This window comes from Macrotis lagotis, chromosome 1 (genome assembly GCF_037893015.1).
Source record: "Macrotis lagotis isolate mMagLag1 chromosome 1, bilby.v1.9.chrom.fasta, whole genome shotgun sequence".
Classification (NCBI taxonomy): Eukaryota; Metazoa; Chordata; class Mammalia; order Peramelemorphia; family Peramelidae; genus Macrotis; species Macrotis lagotis.
Window position 1 is genome coordinate 141,043,590 of NC_133658.1, and position 25,726 is coordinate 141,069,315.

At 38.6% G+C, this 25,726-nt stretch overlaps 1 protein-coding gene across 5 annotated transcripts in view; it reads left to right on the plus strand.

The window, feature by feature from the left end:
• PLEKHA2 (pleckstrin homology domain containing A2) overlaps positions 1–25,726 on the plus strand; it is a 200,981-nt gene that overhangs the window by 101,535 nt on the left and 73,720 nt on the right. For 3 of the 5 annotated variants that reach the window (XM_074208915.1, XM_074208917.1, XM_074208919.1), the window contains exons 3-4: positions 10,394–10,672; positions 16,435–16,598. In XM_074208915.1, coding sequence (XP_074065016.1) covers positions 16,458–16,598 — 141 coding nt within the window. In that variant the 5' untranslated portion in view covers positions 10,394–10,672; positions 16,435–16,457. Of the gene's footprint in view, positions 1–7,989; positions 8,177–10,393; positions 10,673–16,434; positions 16,599–25,726 lie in introns of those variants that run through there. The other 2 variants (XM_074208923.1, XM_074208914.1) reach the window with 2 other exon arrangements.

Here is a 25,726-nt window from a genome sequence, read left to right on the forward strand (position 1 = left end):
TGGATACTCATTCACCTAAGATCAAGAAAGAATAAATTCAAAGTAATAGGTACCATGTATTCAGGGACTCATGACAGGCATCAGGGTGGGGAGATAAGACTACTTCCCCAAGTCCTTTGCCTCATTCTTGTTAAAATTCTGTTATATGTAATAAAAAAAATGTTGCAAAATTACATTAAATAAGCTTGACTCCAATGAAGAGATAGGAAAATCTTCAACAACTTGGCTATGGAAGTGAGGAATTCAAGAGGGCTCCTAGGTTGAAACCCTGGGCAACAGAAAAGACAGGGAAGCTAACAAGGGAGAGGATTAAGAGGAAAAGATGCAAGTTTCTGTTTTGAACTTACTAAGGTTCAAATGTTTACTGGATATTCAGTTTGAGCTATCTGAAAGGCAGTTAAAAAAATGCAAAATTGGAGGACAGCAGAAAGATTGGGGCAGGAAAAGTAGAATTAAGAATCATTAGCAGATATGGTAATTAAACCATGAGCACTGATGAGATCACATATTCTAAGGACTGGACTCTCATTAGTCAGTCCATTCTATCCTCACCTTCCCCCCACCCCCCATTACCTAGGGAAATATGCTTAGGAAAAGTTTTAATATGACACAGTTCTGACACCCCTTTCTCATCAACCACTTGGTAAATTAGGAGGTTGGGAGGACATACCATTTTCCATCTCTGTGTCTTCTATGTGTTATGCTCTTTGCAGATAGATGTTTAGAGATTTGCTCACTTTGTGTGTTTACAATGACAGTAAGAACTCCTTGTAACATCTTGCATTCTGACATTATACTCCTCTTGTCCTTAGACTTTCTGCTCTCATCTCTTCTCCAGTATTTGCTCTCATGAGAATTTTAAAAATTCTACTGGTATTGTAATCACTAGGTAATAGATGCTCTCAGACTTCCTTATTTATAGTTCTTGGCTTGTTGTCAGGCATTTGTTCTGAAATAGCCTATGACTTTTGGGGCTGTACAATTAGCAGTCCTCCACAGACCCGGTGGATTGGTCCACTTCCCTTCCCTCTCCCTCTCCCTCCATGTGCGTCATCCCCACCCCCATCCTGTATCTTGTATAAAGCAGCTGAGTGAATTCACTTTTGCTGTCCTCTACTGCCTCACACTTGGCCTGGCTGTATTTCAGCTTCTTTTATTTGATGACATCATTTCCTGACCAACTTTCTCTAGTTAGAGATCATGACTTCCTTGAAGTATCCCCTTTGGTCACCATCAAAGCTACCATTCCTAGCTCTTGCCCTGGTAACATTTCTGTACTGGTCTAAGGTTTGCAAAGCCCTTTCCTTCCAATGATGCTTGGTAGTAGAGAATTGTTCCCACTTTACAAGCAAAGAAACTGAGGCTTCAAAGTGTTTGAACCCAAGCTCACAGACATTTCTCAGTCCAGTCTACTGACTTTTAAAATTATTGCCCTATCTGTTACATGGTAGTTGGTATGCACTCATTTTCTGTACTATGTTGCCAATCAGGAACTCTTGCTGGTTACAGTCTTTTTTTTTTTAATTTTTGCAAGGCAATGGGTTAAGTGGCTTGCCCAAGGTCACATAGTTAAGTAATTATTAAGTGTCTGAGGTCATATTTGAACTGAGGTCCTCCTGACTCCAGGGTCAGTGCTCTATCCACTGCACCATGTAGCTGCCCCCTGGTTACATTTTTAAAAGTTGTTGAACCTAAGATCTTAAAAGCATAGAATAATTAATTTGTAAGGAATCTGCTAAATCCTATAATCCAAATCTCCCTTGGATTAGTATGATTTCAATAGAAAATTCTTTTCTTATTATATGCTCCTTTCTCCTCTCTATAAATTTTACAATCTCCAAGCCCTGAGAATAATTAATAATAATAATAATAGTTTTTTGTCCTTCATTTTTTTTTTTAGGTTTTTGCAAGGTAAATGGGGTTAAGTGGCTTGCCCAAGGCCACACAGCTAGGTAATTATTAAGTGTCTGAGACCAGATTTGAACCCAGGTACTCCTGACTCCAGGGCCAGTGCTTTATCTACTACGCCACCTAGCCACTCTGTCCTTCATTTTCAAATCATGAATTGTATTTGAGTTAAGTGGTGCTGTGTCAGTAGCCTCACTTTCTCCTCCAGATCCATTTGGGTCCAGTGACCAGATATGAATTGGGATGACTGGAGATGGCCTTGGATGTAAGGCAATCAAATTTAAGTGATTGCCCAAGGTCACACAGCTAGTAAGTGTCAAGTGTCTGAGATCAGATTCAAACTCCAGTTCTCCTGAATCCAAGACTAGTGCTCTATTCAGTGTACCAACTAGCTGCCCTCCAAGTCCTGAAACTTCCTGCCTGTATGACCTTGACCTTCTCCGCACCTCAATTTTCTTACCTATAAAATGGGAATAGTTGTATTATCTGCCTTACAAGACACCCAGGGAAAGTACTTTGAAAAACTTAAAGTTATATAGAAATTTGTTATTCTCTACTTTTAGGTTTTGATAGTCTCAGGGCTTTACAACTGAGAACTGGGGCATGAAAACCATTCCCATTTATTGATGATGGGGATAGTTCTGGTTTTTTATTAATTATTGTGTGTTTATCAGTTTACTCTTCAAGTTTACTGCCTGGTTGCACAGAAGGAAAATGACATAGAGGATCATCCTTAGTGACCTCAACACCTCATGACCTCCTTTCTTCATTTTTGCCAAGTTTCAGGGTATCTCAGAGTTTATAGGTTTGAAAGTTTTTCAGGAATATGTAGATGAAAGCTCATACTGCTTAGGCATAGGACCTTCTTTTCTTCTCTCTCTCCTCTCCCCTGAGTTCCAATTGGATTTGGAAAGTGTCTTAAATATCAACTAATTTTATAGGTGAGAAATTGAGATCCTTAAAGAGTAACAAACTTCATCAAGATTCCACAGCTTATAAATGGCAGAACTGAAAATAAAAATCACCTCTTCTGACTCTAGTTTCCTCTTTCTTCCTTTAAACCTCATCTTGCATGCAAAGGCCATATCCTCCATCAAACCATCTCTGATTTCCCCTGATTAGTCTCCCGGGACCTCAGAAAACTCTGTTTTGTACTTCTTGATTTTATATAGCAACTAATTTATTTATTTTTTATACTTTTAAAAAATATTATGGCTCTAATCATCAACAGACACAAACATTTTTAATATTCAAAGAAGAAAATGGAGAGTGGCATAAGAAATTGAACTTCTTAGCTGGTCTTAGTGGACATTAAAAAGTTGCTTATGAGGGGTGGCTAGGTAGCGCAGTGCATATATGCACCGGCCCTGGAGTCAGGAGGAACTGAGTTCAAATGTGACCTCAGACACTTAATAATTACCTACTGTGTGGCCTTGGGCAAGCTACTTAACCCCATTTGGCTTGCAAAAACCTAAAAAAAAAAGTTGCTTATGCTTTGGATCTTATCTCCCTTATTAGACTTAGATCAGCACTTCTAAAACTCTTTGATCTCAGAACATCTTTACAGTTTTTTGACAACTTCTAAAGGCTTTATTTATTTTCCCAATTATTTGTAGAGATAATTTTCAACATTCATTTTTTTAGGTGTTTTTTTTTTTTTGCAGAGCAAATGGGGTTAAGTGGCTTGCCCAAGGCCACACAGCTAGGTAATTATTTGGTGTCTGAGACTGGATTTGAACCCAGGTACTTCTGACTCCAGGGCCAGTGCTTTATCCACTATGTCACCTAGCCACCCTTCAACATTTCATTTTTGTAAGATTTTCTCCTTCCCACCCTCCCCTCACCAAGAATAAGAAATAATTTGATTTAGGCTATATGTGTATGTGCTAAAAATTGTTGCGTGCCCTCCCCCAAAGAACTTTTGTTTATGTAGATTTTGTCTATTGTGATTACAAAATAAGAAATGAAAATATCTTAGAATTATTATGAAAATAGTTTTGACCTCCTCAAAAGCCTGAAAAGTCTTGGGGACTGCAATTGGTCCCTGGAACATACTGTAAGAAAAACCACTGGATTAGACTAGAAGGTTCCAGAGGGCAGGGTCAATGTCTTACCTAAATTTTGTACCTCCCTCAATGACTGATATTTTGTACCTTCCTCATTGCACATGGTAGGAAGCAGCAAACCCCAAACTATATACGGAATCTACTCTCAAGAGTGTCTTGATACAAGCTTAGTGGTTGCTCATTCACTATCCAGGTCCCTCAGGATTTATGCTTCTGATGGGATAGCATTTACTGGATTGAAAGCTTCTATATCTAAGAGTCTGGAGAGTTTTAACTTAGACATGGTTGATTGTTTATGTTTTGCTTTTTAAATGTGCAGGGAGATGAGAGGTTGAGAAATATAGGCTCAGTTGCAAAGCTAGCCCTCAGCCAGATTGTGACAGAGGTGAATTTTGACTTTGGCAGGCTTCCTACTTTTCTTTTCAGCAGCCTGGCACCCTATAATAAAAATAGCTCACATTTAAAGTACTTTCCTCACAAGAGCCTTGTAAGATAGATAGTTCAAATACTGTTGTCCCCATTTTATATGTTGAATAAACTGAGATTCAGAGAGGTCCTGAAAATTATCCAAGGTTACATAACCCAGGAGATAAGACCCAAGAAAAGGTCATTTCCAACATTAGGAAGCAGCAGACTTCAAACTATATCAAGCCTCCTCCGAAGGCCAGCTGGATACAAGTTTTTGTAAGTGGTAGAGCTGGGACTCCAATCCAGGTAGGTAGGTAGGTAGATCTCCTGGCTCCAAGTCTTTTAACTAATCCTCTGAAACTATTTATTGAAATGTTATAGTTAGGACAGACATATAAAACATCCCCCTTGTGAAATAAATGCTCATCTATCTGGCCTTTATTCCTTACCTTCCCACTTATTCCAGGTTGAGTTCTCTTAGGCTATTTAATCCTTTACAAATCTAAAATGATTTAAGGTATCACATCTTCTACAGGCATGTGGATTATAAATAAATCATGGAATCATGGAATAATAGAACTGGAAATGACCTTAGAGATTATCTAGTCCAGTATTCTCAAACTCAAATAGAATCTCAGAAAACTGCTAATTAACATTAGTTCTGTTATCTTTTTATTTATCTTATTAAACATTTCACAATAACATAGCACTGTGGCTGTTGGTGGAGAGTTTGACATCTCTGATCCAACAGTCTCATTTTACAGATGTGGAAACTGGCCCAGAAAAAGGAAGTGACTTGCCCCAGGTCTCATAGCTATTTATTTTTTTTTAAAGTTTTTTGCAAGGCAAATGGGGTTAAGTGGCTTGCCCAAGGCCACACAGCTAGGTAATTATTAAGTGTCTGAGTTCACATTTGAACTCAGGTACTCCTGACTCCTGGTCTGGTGCTTTATCCACTACACCACCTAGCCACCCCATCTCATAGCTGTTTAAAAGTAGAACTGGGACTCTAAACTTAACCTCTTGATTCTGAGTCAATGCTCTTTCCAATCTCTCAATGGAGTAAGAGGTATATGGTATCTGAAGACACCTTGCCAATGATGTGAAAGGTGTTTATACAAAGTCTTATTATATTAATGAGGAGAATACCTGGGAATGAAAAATTTTTAAGGATCTTAAATTGGGGGTGTCCAGAATATATCTAGATAGATAATATAGAAGTAGTAGTTAGAATTTTAGGTGTGATTTGGGGGAAGAAGGGATGAAAATGTTCAGGTATAATATCAATCCTTAAATTTAGAATGTTTCTCTTCTTGTACTAGATGCTAGACTATTCTTTCTTTTCAATCTACTAACATTTATTAAATCCTCGTTTTTACAGAATACTGGAAAACATACAAAGTTTACATAAGACATGATCTCTTTTCATGGAGCTAGTTTGGTAGGTTGATGTGTAACTAGTGGAGAGTTAGGAAGTACTGTGTTCTACCCCATCTTACTATTCCTATCCTCAACCCAGTTTGTCTCACAGAGACAGATACACAGACACACACACACACAAACACAAACTGTCATTCTCTTTTAATTGCTCATAGACCAAGGTGATAAAGTGTCAACTAGAATGCATCAAGAGCAGCCAGATGGTTGGGGTGCCTTTATATAGTATCAGCTGAGTGAATTCATTTCTACTTTCTATCTACTCCCAATCCCAATTTGGAAGTCTTTCAGGTGGACTTCTTTTGGTGCTATTTAACAGAATTTTTTTTAAGGTTTTTTGCAAGGCAATGGGGTTAAGTGGCTTGTCCCAGGCCACAGCTAGGTAATTATCAAGTGTCTGAGACTGGATTTGAACCCAGGTACTCCTGACTCCAGGGCCAGTGCTTTATCCACTACACCACCTAGCCACCCTCCAGAATTTTTTTTAAAAAAAGTTTTTACCATTAGTTTTTGTTTTTACATACCCTAAATTTCTATTTAAAAAGAAAAATTAAAAAAGTGAGAGAAAAAAATTAGCAAATCTGGCTCCCAGAATCTGGCTCATTTTACTGAAACTGTTCTCTCCAAAGTTACTAATAATAATCTCTTAGGTGATAAATCCAATGCTTTTATCGCAATCCTCATTTTCCTTCATCTCTCTGCAGCTTTTGGTAATGTTGATCACTCTTTCCTTGATACTCTCTTCTCTCCAGGTTTTTGGAACGCCTCTCTCTCTCTCTCTCTCTCTCTCTCTCTCTCTCTCTCTCTCTCTCCTGATTCTCCTCCTACCTCTTAGACTATTTCTTCTCTATTTTTTTTGCTGGATCCTCCTCCAGAGATGCTCTATAACAATAGGTATTCCTCAGGGTCCTGATTTGGGTCCTCTTCTTCCTCTTTATTATTTCACTTGGTGATCTCATCAGTGCTCATGGTTTAATTACCATATCTGCTAATGATTCTTAATTCTACTTTTCCTGCCCCAATCTTTCTGCTGTCCTCCAATTTTGCATTTTTTAACTGCCTTTCAGATAGCTCAAACTGAATATCCAGTAAACATTTTAACCTTAGTAAGTTCAAAACAGAACTTGCATCTTTTCCTCTTAATGCTCTCCCTTGTTAGCTTCCCTGTCTTTTCTGTTGCCCAGGGTTTCAACCTAGGAGCCCTCTTGAATTCCTCACTTCCATAGCCAAGTTGTTGAAGATTTTCCTATCTCTTCATTGGAGTCAAGCTTATTTAATGTAATTTTGCAACATTTTTTTTATTACATATAACAGAATTTTAACAAAGATCTTGGGACTCCAAATTTGCTCATTATGAAGTTGAACAGCTCATTGTATGGTCATTGTATCATCAAATACACTCCTCATCTTGCCTGCTCCCCATCAGTTCTCTTTTTGCAAAAGAACCATCCTTTTCCCCCTCACTCCCAGCTCCCACATCTCTAGGGAGCTTTATGACTCAGCTGAATCCAGGGATGCCCAAATAATTGAATAGCTTTTTTTTCTAAAGAAGGGAGGAAATTAAGAGCAGAATCCATGTCGCTTTTAGGGAACCTCACTCTCTATAATGGAGCCTAGTGAATATGAAGCCCTTATCTTTTATTTATTTATTTTTTTGAGAGGAAGAAAAACCCATTTTCCTTGACCCCTGATTTGAAAAGAGAGAAATTAATTTATTCAGTCAGGCTTGCAGAGTGAATTTGTTTAAAAATGGAAGTTAAATGAGGTATTATGGGTACTGCAGGTCTTTCCTCCCAAAGGCCATTTGCTCAGCCTCCTGTGGGATGACGTTACAGTTTTCAGACTTTAATCCAAAGGTTTTGGGGAACCATCAAAGCCTTTGGCCTTTGGGTAATTCAGCCCTAATCACCTGACATCATGGAAATGTGCCAGACTGCTGTGTAGAGGTCATCCTACTCTGCCTTTCCCTCATCCCTGGTGAGAAGGAGTCTAATGTGGTGCCTATAACTGCAAGAGTTGGGGCTGTCAGAACCTGTCTAGTTCTCCCTTATTTTTTTTCCTGCTTTCCTATTGCAGTGCAGCCACCGACCTTTCTCTCTGATATCTTACTCTCTTCCCCTCCCCCCCACTTCCCCATCTCCTTATCTCTCTTGCTGGAAGACTCCCAGTTTCAATTCAGGGGAAGAGACTTCAGTTCCTTCTGAGCAGCAGTTGTTCCTTACTGTTGGCAGTGTCCTTCCCTTTCCTGAGTCCCAGAGAGACCCAATCACCAGCACCTCTCGGGCAAAATTGGTGCTAGAAAGAACTTGAAGAGGGGAAGGCCTGAGAATCCAGGAGAGCTTTGGCAGGTGCTACAGGTATCATTAAACCTGGGGATCTTACCCCTCATTTCTCTGTCATCTTCTTTTCCTCCATCTCTTCCTTAGACTCTTCCTCGTTTGCCTCCTTTTCCATAATCCCTCTCTTCCTCTATCTTTCTGTACCTCCTCTTCTGCTGTTTTCTCCTCTGTTCCCCCCCCCTCCTCCCTTCCCATTTATTACTAACCAGCTCTTTTTTTCCCTCTCTCTCTGGAGTGATTCTGGCTTCTCTCCCCTCACCCAATCATTTGTTCTTCTGCCTGTGGTGCCAGAAGAAGTGGGACTTGGCCTTGTTTAGGGGGCTGGGCAGGACTGATCTCTGTTTCCTCAGAGGCAGCTTCCTAATACTATAGGGCTGAATCAGGATGGTCAGGGTTCAGCTAGAGCTAAGCCTTTATGTGATGGTCTGCATTTTAGGTGAGGGATAATAATAAGTTCCTCTCTCTCTCTCTTTCTACACATATATGTATGTATATACATATATGCATATACATACATATATAATAAATATACAGATATAGATATGTAATAAATACATGGGAATAGATATATAATAAATATATAGATATAGATGTATACACACACACACACACACACACACACACACACACACACATTATTCCTTTAAGGTCATAAGCTCTAGAGCTGGAAGGGCCTTGAGATCATATAGTTCAACGTCCTCATTTTGCTGATAAAGACTTGGAGGTTCGGAGAGGTCATCCATGGTTGTCATCTGTGTAATTGTTAAAGCTAAGGGTTCCACTTAGTTTCTCTGCTTCTCTCGGGTAGTCATTTACTGACTGACAGTGAGTCAGGCTCCTTGCTTCACATGTATTTTTTTTTCTGACTGAAAACCTCTGTGGGCTCATGCTCTCCTGGAAAAATGAGAAGGATTGATGTCCTGGGTTATGCTTCAGGATTCTGCTCTGAGAGGAGGGCTAGCGAGCGCAGTGGAGTGTGTCTCTAAAGCACTGAGCTCCCACTGTCACTCAGCTAACTCAACAAGAACTAGGATCAGAAGTGTTTAGGAGTGCTCTGGACTTAGAGACCAGAAATTCTATCTTAGACATTTCCTGACTGGGTGACCCTGAGTTTCACCAAGCTAAAGGAGAGAGAAAATAGTGGGTTGATCCTCTGAGAGAGAAAGTAAAGTTAGCAAGAGCCACAGGGAATAAACTGTAAAGGAAAGTAAAGAACAGCTACAAAGTTAACATTTAACCTGTATCAGTCTCAGTTTTCTTTCCATAAAAAAAAGGGAATAATAGCATCTGCGTCACGGAGCCACGGTGAGTGTCAGGGAAGCTAGGGCAGTAAAATGAAAAGGAACACCTGGGTTCAAATCTGGTCTCAGACATTGACTAGCTGTGTGACCCTGGGCAAGTCATTTAAATACTATCTGCCTCTGTTTTTTCTTTTCTTTTTTTTCTCTCATTTTTTTTTTCCTACTGTAAAATGATAATAATAGGTCCTATCTACCAGGGTTGCTGTAAGGATTCAATGAGATAATAATTATAGCTATAATTTATATTTAAATATAATTAATATATTATACTATATACATAAAAATAAATATTTAACATATAATTAATATAATTATAACAATGTTTGGCATATAATAGATGCTATATAAGTGTTAACTATTATTATTACAAAACAACTGGGTAAGGCATTTTGCAAACCTTAAAGTGATATATAAATGTTATTATCTATTATTATTCAACAAAAGTTGTGTTTAATGTATATAAAACTTTAAAATGTATAGAGAGGGCATGTTATAGGTGTGCTGTTTTTGTATGCTCTCTTTGATGCTAGTTTTGGACAAGTCATTTATCCTCTGAGCTTCAGTTTCTCCATTTGTAAAATGGGAATAATCATAGCAGTGACATGTTTGCAGTAAAGATCAAATGAGATCATGTAAAAAGATTATTCTCAAAAGCTATATGAATGTTAGTCATCAGTATGTGAGGTTGTGGGGCACTTACAAAAGTAAGTAAGTGATACATAGTCTCTAGCCTCTAGCCCTGGGGCAAGGAACCTTCAGCAATATTGGTCTGGCCTTGCCAAAGTAACCACAGGTAGGACCTGAAGTTCAATAAATCTAGGAGCTTTTTAGGGGTGAACTAATTAAATCTCTGATCAAATATAGCCTGAAAATGATATTATTATAAATATCCAAATGGTCCTTGGCTTAAAAAAGCTTCCCACCTCTGCTTTAGATCTTGTAGTATAAGGAGAGAAGATGTGTCCATCCATAACAGTTATTCCAAGTGGAACATACATTGCTCATGAAGGCCTGCTATATATTCCTGACTTAATAAAGGCTTATTGATTGATCCAGCACCTCCTCACTCAAGTCCAACTCATGTGCATGTTATGACATCATCACCTCCTGGATGGCATGGTTTTCAAGAACAAAGAACAAACAGCAGATGAGGGGTGAACCCAAAGTTCACTAGAATTGATCCTGGGGAGATTTCCTTTCTGACTAGGGTGAGGTAAGGGAAGAAAGGCTTCATGGGGAAGGTTGCATTGGGAAATGAGGGGTTAAATTTTCATAGGAAGAGACTGTTGAGGAAGGTAATTCAGGCATTTTTATATACAGAAAAAGAGGGGATTAAAGGCAATGAGGTGTTATAAAAAAAGGTAGACTATAATTAGATGATGAGATGATGAATAGCCTAACTTTAACAGTCCCTGAAGAAAAATAGCAAAAGGGAGAGAGTACAGAAGGAAAAGAAATTTTGGGGAAACCTAAGTTAAGGTGGTAGCTAGGTGGTACAATGGATAGAGTGCTGGGTGTGTGAAGTCAGTAAGATTCATCTTTGTAAATTCAAATCTGGTCTTAGACACTATATGACTCTGGACAAGTCACTTCACCCTGTTTGCCTCAGTTTCCTTATCTATAAAATGAACTGGAGAAGGAAATGGCAAATCACTCCAGTATCTTTGCCAAGAAGACCCCATAAGAGGGACCTAACTAAAGTGATTGAAAGTGAGAGAATAACAAGTTGAGATAAGGAGAGGAGAAAGAGAAATCAGTCAAGGAAATGAGAAGGGAGATGGCCAAAGTTTAGGTGAAGCAAGGAAGTACAGGGCATCGGTAAGAGAGATTTTGCTGACTCATTATCTTTATCCTTCTAACTTGTAACTTCTTTGGACTTCACTATTTCTGTCAGAGGGACTACCATCTTTTTTCTACAACTTTCCATATTTGGGGGTTAACTTGGGGTTATCTTGTATTTTCCCCACTCACACTTATATAATTAGTCACTAACTTATGACAGTCTCTGAAATACCTATGCTGTCACCAAACTGGTCTACTTGCCATTCCCCATATTCACACTCCATACATTCCAGCCTCCATACTTTTGCTTTTGCTTTTCCCCATGTGAAGTGGCATTAGAATTGGGATGCATTGGAATTTAATAGAACTTCTCTCCTCTAACCATCCTCCCCAAACTATTTCGATTCTATTTTTGAATTCCTACTGATTATCTTTTTCTTTAGGTTTTTACAAGGCAAATAGGGTTAAGTGGTTTGCCCAAGGCCACACAGCCAGGCAATTATTAAGTGTCTGAGGCTGAATTTGAACTCAGGTGCTATTAAATGCCTGAGGCTGGATTTGAATTCAGGTGCTCCTGACTCCAGGGCCGGTGCTCTACCCACTGTGCCACCTAGCTGCCCCCTCCCACTCATTCTTTAAATGCAACTCAAATACCATTTACCATAGGAAACTTTTTCTATTCTCTCTGTCTGACACTCCCATAAATTTCCCTCAGATCAAATGAGATAATGCCTATCCACAAAGAAGTGTATTTGGAACATCATAGCCATAAATGCTTGTTTCCTCCCTCTTAGATTTCAAAATATCATGTTGTTTTGTAACACTAACATATTCATAATATAATTTGACATATTTATGGTCCCCAGAAGAATAAAATCTCAAGAAGGGCATGAGCTGTGTATTATCTAAATTTTACATCTTCAGTGTTTGTCATGGTGAATGAATGAATGAACAGTAGATGCTTAATAAGTCTTCATCAAATCAAAGAGGAAATGATCCCCCAGCTCTTTGAGTTTCTTCAGAAGGTACAGCTATGAGGGAGTTGGCCAAAAGTTTATATTTGTAACCTCTGGCTAGCTGAGGAATCGTACTCTGCTAGGATCTGGTGGTCTGGTTCTTTATTTCTTATGTTGTAATTACATCTGCCTAACTGAAAGGTGCTTGTTACTAGGCCAGGCTGAGTGTCTTACCTTCTCTGTGACTGGAGAGTGAGGTTCCCATGAAGCGATTCCCTCTGTTCTTTATGTACTTTGGGAAGTGGGTGGTAACTAGGTGCTGATCCTGGACTAATTGAGCTACCATTGCTCATAAGCTGTTCTATTATTAGATTTCTGTCTGAACTACACTGTTCTCAGGGCCTGTGTTACTCATCAGTAGAAATAATAAAGTGACACAGAGGAGGGAGATATTACTGTAGAGAGGATGAGGAAGTGGAAGTGTCACCTGAATAATGGATATTTTATTCTTCTAAAAAAATGTAGGAGTGAAGGGGAGACAAGTAAGGGGACCATAATTTGGGAGTATTTTGTTTTTGATTTGTAGATTAGGGAAAAGCTGAGCATTATTTTAGGCAAAAGGGAAAGAGTTAATGAATAGGATGAAATTGAAGATTGAAATCAGTAAGATTCCAGGTAGATCAGGAAGTGATAGAATCCAAACCAAGGTGGAAGGATATTGTTTAACATTGACAAAGAGGTGGACATCTCTTTCGCTGATAGTTGGTAAAGACACTGTGGTGTTTGGGTAGTAAGGAGGGGAACTGAGAAATACATATCATAGTCTTAGAAAAGTAAGAGATGAGATTATCTTCCCAGGAGAGGGGGAGGTAGTTGGAGCTTAAAGAGAAAGGAAGAGGTTTGTAATAATACCTATGCAATGTTTAGCTAACAAATTAAATAACTGATTTCTAAGCAAGAGTGAAAGTTCAGCTAAAATGAAATTGCTTGAATTTGTAATGGATTAAGTCAGAATTCTGGATATTCTGTAGCTCTGATCAGTAGAGGAATCTGATGGTTAAGGTTCCAAGAGTTGACAGAGGAGTTGTAGAAACATCAAGAACATGGATGATTTTATTATTATGTCTAGTGAATGGTTGAGGTGGCTAGATGGGGAAATCAGAATATGGAAAATGGATTGAGAGAAGGAGTTAAGATATCAGAGTTCATCTTAGGGATGAAAAGTGGATTCTGCAGTTGTGAAGCAGCAGAAAAGGTAGGAGGCTGTTATGTCATGGGTAGAGAGTAGAATTTCACACTTTTATCCTCATGGGATCATAGATCTAGAGCAGGAAAGAACCTCAGAGATAATTTGTTTACCCTCATGTTATAGATGAAGAAATTGAGTCCTTGAGAAGGTTAAATGATTTGTCCAAAGTCACACAGAGAGGAAAAAAACAGATATTAGAATCTAGTCCTTTTATCAAAAATCCAGAAGTCTTCTATTTGTTACACTTTCCCATAGTATAGTTATGGGTGATAGTGACTTGTAAGGTCTGTGTTCAAGCAGAAGTAGACCAGAGATTGAGGGCACTGGAGTTAAAGAAACAGAAGAACTCTAAGGTCAGAAGGTCAAAAAATTGAAGTTACTTGGATGGTGACAGAGGATAAGATGTAAAGAGGATTTGGAGAATAATTTAGAGGTCAGTAGTTAATAACAAGAGAGAGAGAGAGAGAGAGAGAGAGAGAGAGAGAGAGAGAGAGAGAGAGAGAGAGAGAGAGGAGAACACTGTAATTTGATTTCATGAACTTTGAAGAAGAGTTTTGATGAAAGAAAAATGGTAGTGACTGTGGAAGAGCAAAAGGCATTCTAATGACCTCTAACTGTAGGAGAAATTAAACTGGAAAGAATTTTAAGCAATAGAGTAATAGAGTGCAAAATCAGATTTCATTTGATGGAAAAGTTATAAGATGTAAGCAAATTTATTTTTGTAAAGAAGAAAGAGCATTATGACAGCACTTTGCGTGGTAGCAAAAAACTGGAAATGAAGGTTTCTATCAATTGGGAAGCATTTGAAAAAAAATTGAAATATGTGAATGTTATACAATATTGTGCCTTAAGTAATGGTGATCATTAGAGTCATAAATTGAGAACCTGAAGGGACTTAAAATCCATCTAGAATATCCTCCTCATTTCACAGATGAAGAAATTGCAGCCCAGGAATGTGTAGTAACTTGCCCAAGGTCATTCAGGTAATAAGCTTTAAGATAAGATTTTTATGCAGGACCTCTTTCTATTATACCATTTCAGAAATATGGAAAGACATATATGAACTGAAGTAAAATACAGTAAGCAGAACCAGGAGAACAATATACATAATGACTACAATAAAGTAAAGGCAAAGAACATCAAAGTAAAAGAAGACTATATGAGTATTGTAATAATCAATCATGGCCCCAGAAAAGACTTGATGCAATATTCTTCCTCCCTTTTCTTGGAAAGTTGGGAGACTGTAGGTGTACATTCTCATACAGTCATGGTGTCATTTGGTTGACTTCTCTTAATTAGTTTTCTTTATTGCTAGAGAAGATTCACTTTATGGGGGAGTGCTCATTGGACATGATTATGATGTAAAAATAAAAAGCAACAATAAAACTATTCAAAAATGGGGTTTCCAAAAGACACTTAAGAGGAATCTTTTAGAAGGGCTGATAGGGGAAGTGGGACTAGAGGAAGTGGAGGACTAAGGTGTATAGATAAAAGCCTGGGAGGAGGTGATAAGGAAGTGTAGTTTGTATCTCAGGCAGTAAAATTGAGTGACAGAGAATGGGGAACCTGAAGGTCCCAACCTTCTGGTTGACTAATCCAGCCTCCTCATTTTGCGTGCGAGGAAATGGAGACCAAGAGGTTAAGAGACTTGCCTGTAGTCACACAGGAAGGAAGACAGTATGATAGGGGAGAGGCATGTAGAAGTAATCCTAACATTCCAGATAGAATGTTTGTAGAGTGTCAGTACAGAATGGCCCTCAGAAACCTTACTCTCAGATTATATTTTAGATCTTAACTAATTCAGTTCTTCTGACAAGGTGAGAAGGCTTAGAGACTTGCCTCTTGAACATCTCACCCCAAGACCATGAAGAGGAGGGCCTCCTCTTTTTTTTTTTAGGGCCTCCTCTTTTGACTAATTCAGAACATCTTTATTCTGGTTTTGGATCTAGCTTTCAGTGGTGTGTCTGAGTGTTTAGAACTAGAAGGGACTTTCAGTCAGTTAGCATATATGAATTATATTCCCTCTATAGCCAGGCATTCCATCTAGAGGCTGGGTATACAAGAAAAAAGAATGAAAAAAAATCCCTCCTCAAAATGAACTTAAATTTTAATGTTCAGTAAACACATTTGAAATAGTTACAATAAACACATAAAATATGTGGAACAATGTTCATGTGTATAAATATAATTATATATATTTTTATACATTTAGCACAAAAAGAAAATAAGTATAAATACATATAAAGTAGTTAAATAAAGTGGGGATGGCCAGTGTAAAGACAAGACCTGAAGAACCGTTCCTTCCATGTGTGAGGAACAGAGTGGAGGTCTGCCTGACTAGAAATAATGTACAGTAAGCCAAGAAAGATAATTCAACCTTTTCATTTTGCAGTTGATGAAACTGAGTGACTTGTTTATTGTGATGCTTGCTACAAAATGTTCTTCCAAGGAGACAAAATTTTGATTGTCTTCCTGAAGAGGGGAGGGCATGCTTCACCAGAATAGTATAGCATGATGTAGTATAGTATAGTTTAGTTATTTATTTGGTCTAGACTTTGCATTTGGATTGGGGTTTTTTTCATAATCTCTCTCTTATTTAGTTTAAAAAAATAGTCCCTTGGGTGGGTACCACTGATAAGGGTGTGTTGGTAGAAGGAAGTAGAACTCAGGAATGAATGCTTGCCATGTGGTCCCAAGGATTTGATTTTGTATTACCATCTTCTCTTTTTCTTGGAGAAGGAGTACTCTTTTCATTGACCTTGGCATAGGTTTGCACAGGTTTTTCTCATTACTAAGGTTAATGATTAGGATCCCCCAGGGTGGAAGCAGAACTGTGGGAGTTGGCTGTGGTGGAGAATTTGATGCCTTGGAAAGGAAACTAGAGAAGACCCTAGTTGCCCTCCTTTGTCCTATAAGCCAAGTCCTAGAGAGATTCCTAAATAATTTCCTAATGAGGTTGCCTCTCCTCAACTTTTCTCTGTCTTGCAGGGTGATGTGAGCAGAGCACAGGAATGCCTTATGTGGATCGGCAGAATCGAATTTGTGGGTTCTTGGACATCGAGGACAATGAGACCAGTGGCAAGTTCCTACGGAGATACTTTATCCTGGACACCCAAGCTAACTGCCTCCTCTGGTACATGGACAATCCTCAGGTGAGATGAGACATAAACCTGTGACTCACCTTATCAACTTTATCTGATTGATCCATTATGGGTGTGGAGGGCAAAAAACTTGATCCATTCCTTCCTCTCTTCCCATAGGGAAAATATCACAGAATTATAGAATAGAAGGGATCTGAGTAGTCAGTCTACTCCTTATCCAAAGCTGAAACTCAATTCATAATATCCTTGACAAGTGGTCATTTACCCTCCTTTTGAAAACTTCTAATGACAAGGGAATTCATTACTTTCTGAGGCAGCTAATTCACTTTTTTTAGCTTTTTTTTTTGCAAGGCAAATGGGGTTAAGTGGCTTGTCCAAGGCCACACAGCTAGGTAATTATTAAGTGTCTGAGACCGGATCTGAACCCAGATACTCCTGACTCCAAGGCCGGTGCTTTATCCGCTATGCCACCTAGCTGCCCCTACTAATTCACTTTTTATAAAAAATTTTTTTAGCTAATTCTGTCTCCCCATAGCTTCTATCCAATTGTCCCAGTTCTGTATTTCTGGGGTCAAGAAGAGCAGGTCTTATCTCTTTTTTCCCCATGTCAGCTCTTCAGGGAGCTAACGTGTCTGCCAAAGTCTTCTCTTTTCCAGCATAAAATAACCCTACCATGGGTCATATCTATGTGACATGGCTGTATCTCCCAACTTTCCTACTTACCTTCCTCTGAATGTCCCCTAGGTTACTAGTTTCCCAACTTTGAACTTCTTGTAGAAAAGTCACTCCTCTGATGGGATGGTGAGGAAGTTTTGTGGGCTGCATAGGGTTAATAGAGGTTGTTAGGAGCCCCTGGGTTTCATGGGCACCAGGGAGGGCAACTTTTGCAACACTTGGAAAGCCTGTTGATCAAAATTCTGATTCAACAAATGATAGCCCTAAACAAAAGTCATGTCCCAGAAGTTCAGCAGAGCAGGGAAACAAAAGGATAGGATGGTCCAATGCCAGGACTTTGCTCTAGAAGACAAGTAAAGAGTCAGCACTATCAAAAGAGAGTAAGTGAGATCATACAGTCAAGAGAGCAGTATGGTACAGGGAGGAAGGAATAAACATTTATCAAGCTCCTATTGTCTACCAGGCATTGTAAGTTCTTCCAAACATTATTTCAATTGATCTTTATAACCCTGGGAGGTAGGTGCTATCCTTTTACAGTAAAGAAAACAGAAGTAGACAAAGTTTAAGTGACTGGCTCAAGGTCACACAGTGTCTCAGGTTGGATTTGAACTCATATCTTCCTGAATTCAGGCCCAGACTCTATTTGTTTCCACTATTTGCTACATTTGGCAAAATAGTTCCTTAACCTTAGTTTTTTTCCCCTCTGTAAAATGTGGTAGTTCAACCAAATAATTTTTTTATGTTTATTTTTTTCTTCTTCTCTTCCTCTCTCCTCTTCTGCAGGGAAAATAAGAACAAATAAAGCCCATGTAGCACATATGAATATCCAAACAAAACGAGTTCCTGCATTGGCCACATCCAAAAATCATGTCTCATTCTACATATTTAGTTTCTTACTCCTCTGTTAGATGGATAGCATTCTTTATCCTGGGTTTTCTGGAATCATGGTTGAATCAGCTACTTGTTAAGGTTGGTGGCCAGCTGGGTAGCTCTATTAACTAATTCAGAACAAAGTGAATAGAATTAAGAGAACGATTTATATGATTCCGACATTTTAGAGGAAACACAACTTTGAAAGACTTTAGAACTCTTATCAGAGTTATTATAAATCATGAGTCTGGATGGCTAAAGACAGAACTAAGGAAGTAATGGACATATATTGTTGGGAATGGTCTGTGGAGGAATTTGTTTTGCTAGACTTTGCAAGCTTAATATGAGGGTTTTGTTTTTCTCTTCTTTATTTCTTTCTTCCTCCCTTCCTCCCTCCTTTCCTTCCTCCTTCCTTCCATCCTTTCTTTCACTCTTTGTCTTTATGCCTTTCTCTCTCTCTCTCTTTCTTTCTTTCTTTCTTTCTTTCTTTCTTTTTTTCTTTCTTTCTTTCTTTCTTTCTTTCCTTCTTTCTTGTTGACCAAGGGAGTGGAATAGATAGTGGGAGGGATTGATTACAAATGCATGTAAAAAGCAGTTAGTCAATAAACATTTAAGTGCCTTTTTTGTGCCAATCACTGCATTAAGCACTATAGATAAAAAGAAAGGATAAAAGTCAGATCTTATTCTGGAGTCCTCCAGCTAATGAGGGAGACAAAGGCCAACAGCTCTATAGACACTAGCTATAGACAGGATAAATTGGAAATAATCAACAGAAGGCACTAGAATTAAGTTGAGAGGGACTGGGAAAGGCTTTCTGTGAAAGCTGGGATTTTAACTGTGACTTGAACAAAGTCAGGAGGCAGAAATGAGGAAGGAGAGCATCCCTAGTATGAGGGACAGCTAGAGGAAATGCTTAGTCAGGAGAATGAGGATGTCATTTGAGGAATAATTAAGGAACCATTGCTACTGGAATGAAAATTTATTATTTTAAAAAAGAAAATGAAAGTGATGTAAAAACAAAAGAGAATAAAGAAATATTTGTTTTTTAAAAGATGGATGAAATTCTTTGAAAAGAAAAAAAAGAGAAAAGACTGGTTTCAGATATTGATCCTATAGATTAGTGAGAAGGAGGTGTAATCATAGACAAGTAGCCAGATGCTAGGACTGAGACTTTGGAAACTGCTGCCTTTGGGCAGGTGAATGAACTCTGACCCTAGTCCATCCTTTGGTATTTAAAGGGCTAATGACCCTAGAGCTATGGGATTTGATACTCTCTTGACTTCTTTACACTGAGTATTTTAGCAAATGTAAAGCATTTGCTAAAATCAGGTGTCAGGTTAGCAGGGCCAGATCTGGGCTTCAGGGCAGGGCCAGTTTCCACATAGTTTTTGCTGATGTAGTTCTGGCCTTGTAGCCTCACCTGCTCTTCCAGTCTGGGGCCTCTCCCAGCAGAGAGAGTGACCTGGTTCCCTGAGATGGACAAATTTTGGTTTTGAGAACCAGAACTGCCAGGTCTGGATGGGACTTGGAATATCAACTAGCTTAACCCCCATATTTTTAGAGGGAGAGACTGAGGCCAGAGGAAGCTAGTTGCCCAAGATCATACAGCTGGAAACCTAGATTATTTGGGAGGAAGAAGATGATTATATCTGAAAGGGGTTTCTCAAAGGAGAGGAAAGGCAAGCTTTTATTGCCTTTCTAGCATCATCATCATTGCTTTGAGGAATAGTTGTTCAAATTGAATTAGGCCCAGAAGAATCTCTTTATAGTAGTGGTGGATCTTTTAACCCTAGTCCTGGGTAATGGGAAAGGGAGGTAGGCTCCTAGAGGGATGTTGCTCCCCAGGGGGGAAGAGTAACCTTGAAAACTGACTTGCCTTTTGACCAGAGAGGTCACAACTGTTTGGGGACCCTGGGATCTGGCTGTGGTTCAGAAGCTTCTAGAAGAAGGAAGCCAGAGTATTGAGGGATAGCTTATACAGTATGTTCAGCCATGGGAAAAAAGACATGTGTGAGTCACTGCTGATGACCCTCTGGGGCCTAGCTTCTCTATACTTATTAGCCTTTGTATTTCAGATTTGATAACTGATTAAAGCTGAAAGCTTTCTTAAGGGCTGGGCTCTTAGAATGACTTGAAATTAAAACACAGTATTTTAGAATTTCCCCAACATTCTGCAAAACTACCTGTTTCTCTCCAGATTAAAATTTGAATGAATGCACAGGAGAAATTCTTGAATGCCTTAAAAAGTCACAGTTCCTGGGACTATCTCCAGTCCTTTTCCCACCTATATAAACTCTGTGGGTAGATAGGTGGTACCTATCACTTATCTTTTGTCTGCCTTGGTTTCCTTTACCATAAAATGAGGATGATAATAGCATCTTTCAGGGTTGTCCCAAGTACTGAATGCAATATTTCTGAAAAGGACACATAAAAATGGTCAATAAATGTCTATTCCCCTCCTTCCTTCCCTTCCCCTCATATACACCTTTGACTTGGCCCCACCCTGCCTAACCACTTCTATGGGTAATGGTTGGTGATTCAACAGATGTTGTGGCTTATGGCCTGTGGCCTGTAGAAACAGAGGCGCCTCTGGTGTTTTCCTGTGGAGCATGAGACAGCAGCTAGGAACATGTTGTGGTGTGCTGAGATAAAGGGGCTTGGGAGTTCTCTTGCCTGCTCCATGTAGCAAGAGCTTAGTTCGGGCTTCCTGCCACTTGGACCAGAGAGGGAACATTGTGAAGCTGTCTTCACTAAGAACCAAAGCCTTGTTTTGCTACGATGACCCTTTGTTCTTGTTCTTCAGTTTCCTTTAACCAGATGAATGGGAACCAAATCTGATGTGTTTCCATTGCAACCACTTCTATCTCACTACCTTAGAGGGTGGGATTAGGAGAGACTTGCCATCTCTCATTTGAATAGTGCCATTTGAATATCTTTCTCTCATACTCTCCTTTTCCTTTCTTTTTAAATCTCTCAGGTCTTGGGGTCAGAGATGTAGAGCTGAGGCCATCTTGTTTAACCACCTTATTTTAAAGATGAGGCTTAAGAAGTTGAAATAAATGTTCAGGGTCAAACAGTAGAATACAGTCTGGGTAGAATTACCTTCAGTCAGGAAAATGATATTTATCCTTCATACTCAAAGAAGTCCTTGACATCAGGGAGGTGATGCCATGACAAGGACATGAATTGGATTTGAGTGAGGGAGGTTGTGCTAAGTCACCAACCTCTCTCCTCTGGAGCCATCTGGCCATATATGAGTCAGGACAACTGAAGATGCCCTTGAATGTGAAGAAATCAGGGTTAAGTGACTTAGAAGCATCATTTATTTATTTGTGATTGTTAGTTATTCTTTTGGCATGTCATTCATTCGAAAAGGTTTATTTATCCTCAGGACTAAACTGATTGTTCTTTAAAGCTGTGACCTTCAATTTATTTTTTTATCTCCCCCTTCATCAGTAAGGAATTTTTTAGCATAAACTAACCACCCCTATCCTGTCATGTTTCTTTTTTTTTTATCAATTTTATTTATTTTCAGTTCCTAATTCTCTCCATTTCACCCTCCCTTCCCTACCCATTGAAAAGTAAGAAAAACAAAACCTGCTACAATGTGCATAAATGCTATTTTTAGTACCACTCCCCTATTCCTGCCCCCCAATTGGGGAAATTATCTTAGTCAGGCATGAATCTGAAGCTAAATTAGAAGATACCTTAGAAATTATCTAGTTCAACTTGTGCCTGAACAGGATTATCCTCTGTTATGTTTCTGAAAAGTGGTTATATTGCCTGTGCTAGCAGACTTCCAGAAATGGTAATTGGCTGCTTGAGTTGGCTTGTTTGACATTTTTCCCCCCCTATTTCCAACAAATGCAGTAAATCAAAACAAACTTCCATGTTGGTTATGTCCAAAAAATATTGGTCTCATTCTGCATTCTGAACCTTAACCTCTTTATAAGGAGGTACATTTTTTCATCATAAATTTTCTGGAATCTTCATTGATCTGATAAGAATTCAACATAATAGTATTCCATCCTATTTATTTACTATTACTTGTTTATCCTTTCCCCAAATTATCAGCACCTTCTTAGATTCTCCTTGTTTGTAGTCTCAAAAAGTGTTAGAAATATTTTTGTACATCTCAAGAGTTTGTTTTCCTTAGGACATGTCTCTCCCTTAAACTTTTCCTGTTGTTGAAGTAGTCATTTTTCAGTTAAGTCTGACTCTTTGTGACCCCATCTGAGGTTTTCCTGGCACCAATATTGGAGTGGTTTGCTATTTCCTTCTCTGGTTCATTTTACAAATGAGAGAACTGAGGCAAACAGGGTAAAGTGACTTGCCTAAGGTCATGGAGCTAGTAAGTGATAAGTCTTCTTGAATCCAGGTTTGGCAATCTCTTCATTGAATCACCTAACTGCTCCATTTAAACTACCTTCTCCCTAATTTTCTCTCCCATCTTTTCCCCTTTCCCTTCTATTTCTGTATCCAAGTCTGGGGGAGTGGGAGGGAGCACACATATATCCTTTCTTCTTTTGACCAATTAAAATGAGAATGAACTTCATCTGTCAGCCCCTCTTTCTTTTCCCCCCTTTCCCCATGTTTATATCTTTTTTTAACTTGATTTTTTAAAATTTCATTTTGTTCCAATTACATAAAAAGACAGTTTTCAACATTCAATTTTTGGTAAGATTTTAACTTTCACATTTTTCTCCCTCCCTCTCTTCCCTTCCTTCTCCCCTTGACAGCAAGTAGTCTGATTTGGTTTTACATATATAACTGTTAATCGTATTTACATATTAGTCATGTTATGAAAGAAGAATAAGAGCAAAAGGAAAAACCACAAAAGAGGAAAAATATAAAACATAAATCAAATTTAAAAAATTGAAAATAGTACGCTTTGTTCAGATTCCATAGTTCTTTGTATGTAGATAGTATTTTTTTTTTAGGTTTTTTGCAAGGCAAATGGGGTTAAGTGGCTTGCCCAAGGCCACACAGCTAGGTAATTATTAAGTGTCTGAGACCAGATTTGAACCCAGGTACTCCTGACTCCAAGGCTGGTGCTTTATCCACTATGCCACCTAACTGCCCCGATAGTATTTTCCATCACAAATTCTTTAGAATTGTATTGCTGAGATCATTGTACTGCTGAGAAGAGCTAAGTCTATCATAGTTGTTCATTATATTTTGTTTTTAATGTGTACAATTTTTTTTTGGTACTGCTTACTTCACTCAACATCAGTTTATGTGAGTCTCTAGGCTTTTCTGATGTCTGCCTGTTCTATCTGGATGTCTTTTTGTGCATTCTGATCATATGAGATAATTTCCCCTAATTTTTCCTCTCTTCCCCACTCCAGTATATTCCTCTTCCTCTCTCCTATTTTTTAAAAATAAGGTCATCAAGACATAATGGAACCACTGCCAGTCTTTGTTCAACTGAATTCTCTCCATGAACCTTGATGATGATAAGGTTCAGAGGAGACACATATTTCATCTCCCTCCCCATATTTGAATATAAAATAGTTTATCCTTGTTTGGTGTTTCATCATTGTTCATTCACATTTACTTTTTTATGTTTCTCTACGCCTTTGTTTGAACTTATAAGTTTCAATGCATATCTGATCTTTTTGTCAGGATTGGAAGTCCTCTGTTTTATTAAGGTTCATCTTTTCCCCCTGTAAAATTATATGTAGTTTTTCTGTGTTGTTCTTGACCGTAAACTCATATTTTTTGCCTTATACATCATCATATTCTATGTTCTCTGCTCCATTAGACTGGTAGCTGCTAAATATTGTGTGATCTCAACTGTGGTTTCTCCAGGACTTGAATTCTTTCTTTGTGACTACTCACAGCATTTTTTTTTAATATTAAAAACTCTGAATTTTGGCTGTGATTTTTCCTGGGAATTTTCATTTTGGTATTTCTTTCAGGAAGCAACTAGTAATTCTTTCTCTTTCTACTTTGTCTTTTGGTTTTAAGAGACTTAGATAGTTTTCTTGTAAGATTTCTTAAATTATGAGGCAGCTAGGTGGTGCAGTGGATAGAGCACCGGCCCTGGAGTCAGGAGGACCTGAGTTCAAATCCCGCCTCAAATAATTGCCTAGCTGTGTGGCCTTGGGCAAGTCACTTAACCCCATTGCCTTGTTTGAAAAAAAAATTCTTAAATTAAGATGTCTAAGCTCTTTTTTTGGTCATGTATTCATATACAAATGATTGTATAAATGATTCATTGTGACATTTTCTGGATTTCATATCAGAATTTGATTAGGTACATTTTCTGTGTTTTTTTGGAGATGTTTGGAATAAGGCTCTTTGTTCTTCCTGCCATTCCACCAACTTGACGTTGCCCTCCCCCTTGTGTATATATATATATATATATATATATTTTTTAATTTTTTTTAGCTTTTGCAAGGCAATGGGGCTAAATGATTTGCCCAAGATCACACAGCTAGGTAATTAAGTGTCTGAGGCTGCATTGGAACTCAGGTTCTCCTGACTCCAGGGCCGGTGCTCTATCCACTGTGCCACCTAGCTTCCTCCACCTTGTATGTTTTTTTATAAATGAAATATTTTTATTTATATATATTATATACATATGCTAAAGTATTAAGTTTTTCGTAAGTTTTTTTTTTCTGCTCAGTCTATTTTCCAGGTCAGTTTATGAGATACTTGACATTTTCTTTTCTTTTTTCCCCAATCGTTTGGCTATTTTTGAAGTTTTTCTGTTGATATCCAGGATAGAAGGGAGAAGTTGGGAGCCTGCATAGCCAGGGGGACCAACCACAAGAAGGGGTATAGTTGTGCTATAATGGAAAAAGGGGCTGATTTATTGGAGTCACGCCACTTCTGTGAGAATATTAGATGTGACTCTTCTTCCCACTCTCCAATTGGTTATGCCTTTGGGTCATGCCATAGTCTGGTGGAGGTATTTAGACACCCCCTTTTTTTTTTGTTAGGTTTTTGCAAGGCAAATGGGGTTAAGTGGCTTGCCCAAGGCCACACAGCTAGGTAATTATTAAGTGTCTGAGACTGACTTTGAACCCAGGTACTCCTGACTCCAAGGCCGGTGCTTAGACACCCTTCTTTGATGCTTCAAATAGAAAACATTTGGTAGGTTCTGTAAAAATCATGCTTCTATTTCATTGAAAGCTAGCTTTGAATATTACACATACCATGTCAAAATCAAATCTTCCTCAAACTTCCCTATTTTTGTTGAGGGTGCCAGTATATTTCTAGTCAGCTTGGTTCATAACCTCTCTTATCTTCAATTCTAACTTCTCTCTTATCACACAAGATCAATCATTTGACAAGTCTGGTCAATTTTGTCTTCATATCTCTCACATTGGTCCCCCTTTCAGCACTCATGTGGCTACCACATTAGTTATGAGTCACTTCATTTCTTGCCTATACTCTTATTATCTTTTCCTAATGGGTCTCTCTTCTTTCATAGTCTACCTTCTCAAATCCATCTACCACATGGCTCACAAATTAATATTACCAAGCCAAGGGGCTTGGCTGTTTGAGGGACTGATAAAGTCCCCATCATGACTTGTTGTTCAGGCTTTTTTCAGTTGTGTCCAACTCTTCATGAACCTGTTTGGTAAAATTACTGGAGTAGTTTGCCATTTCCTTCTCCAGCTCAT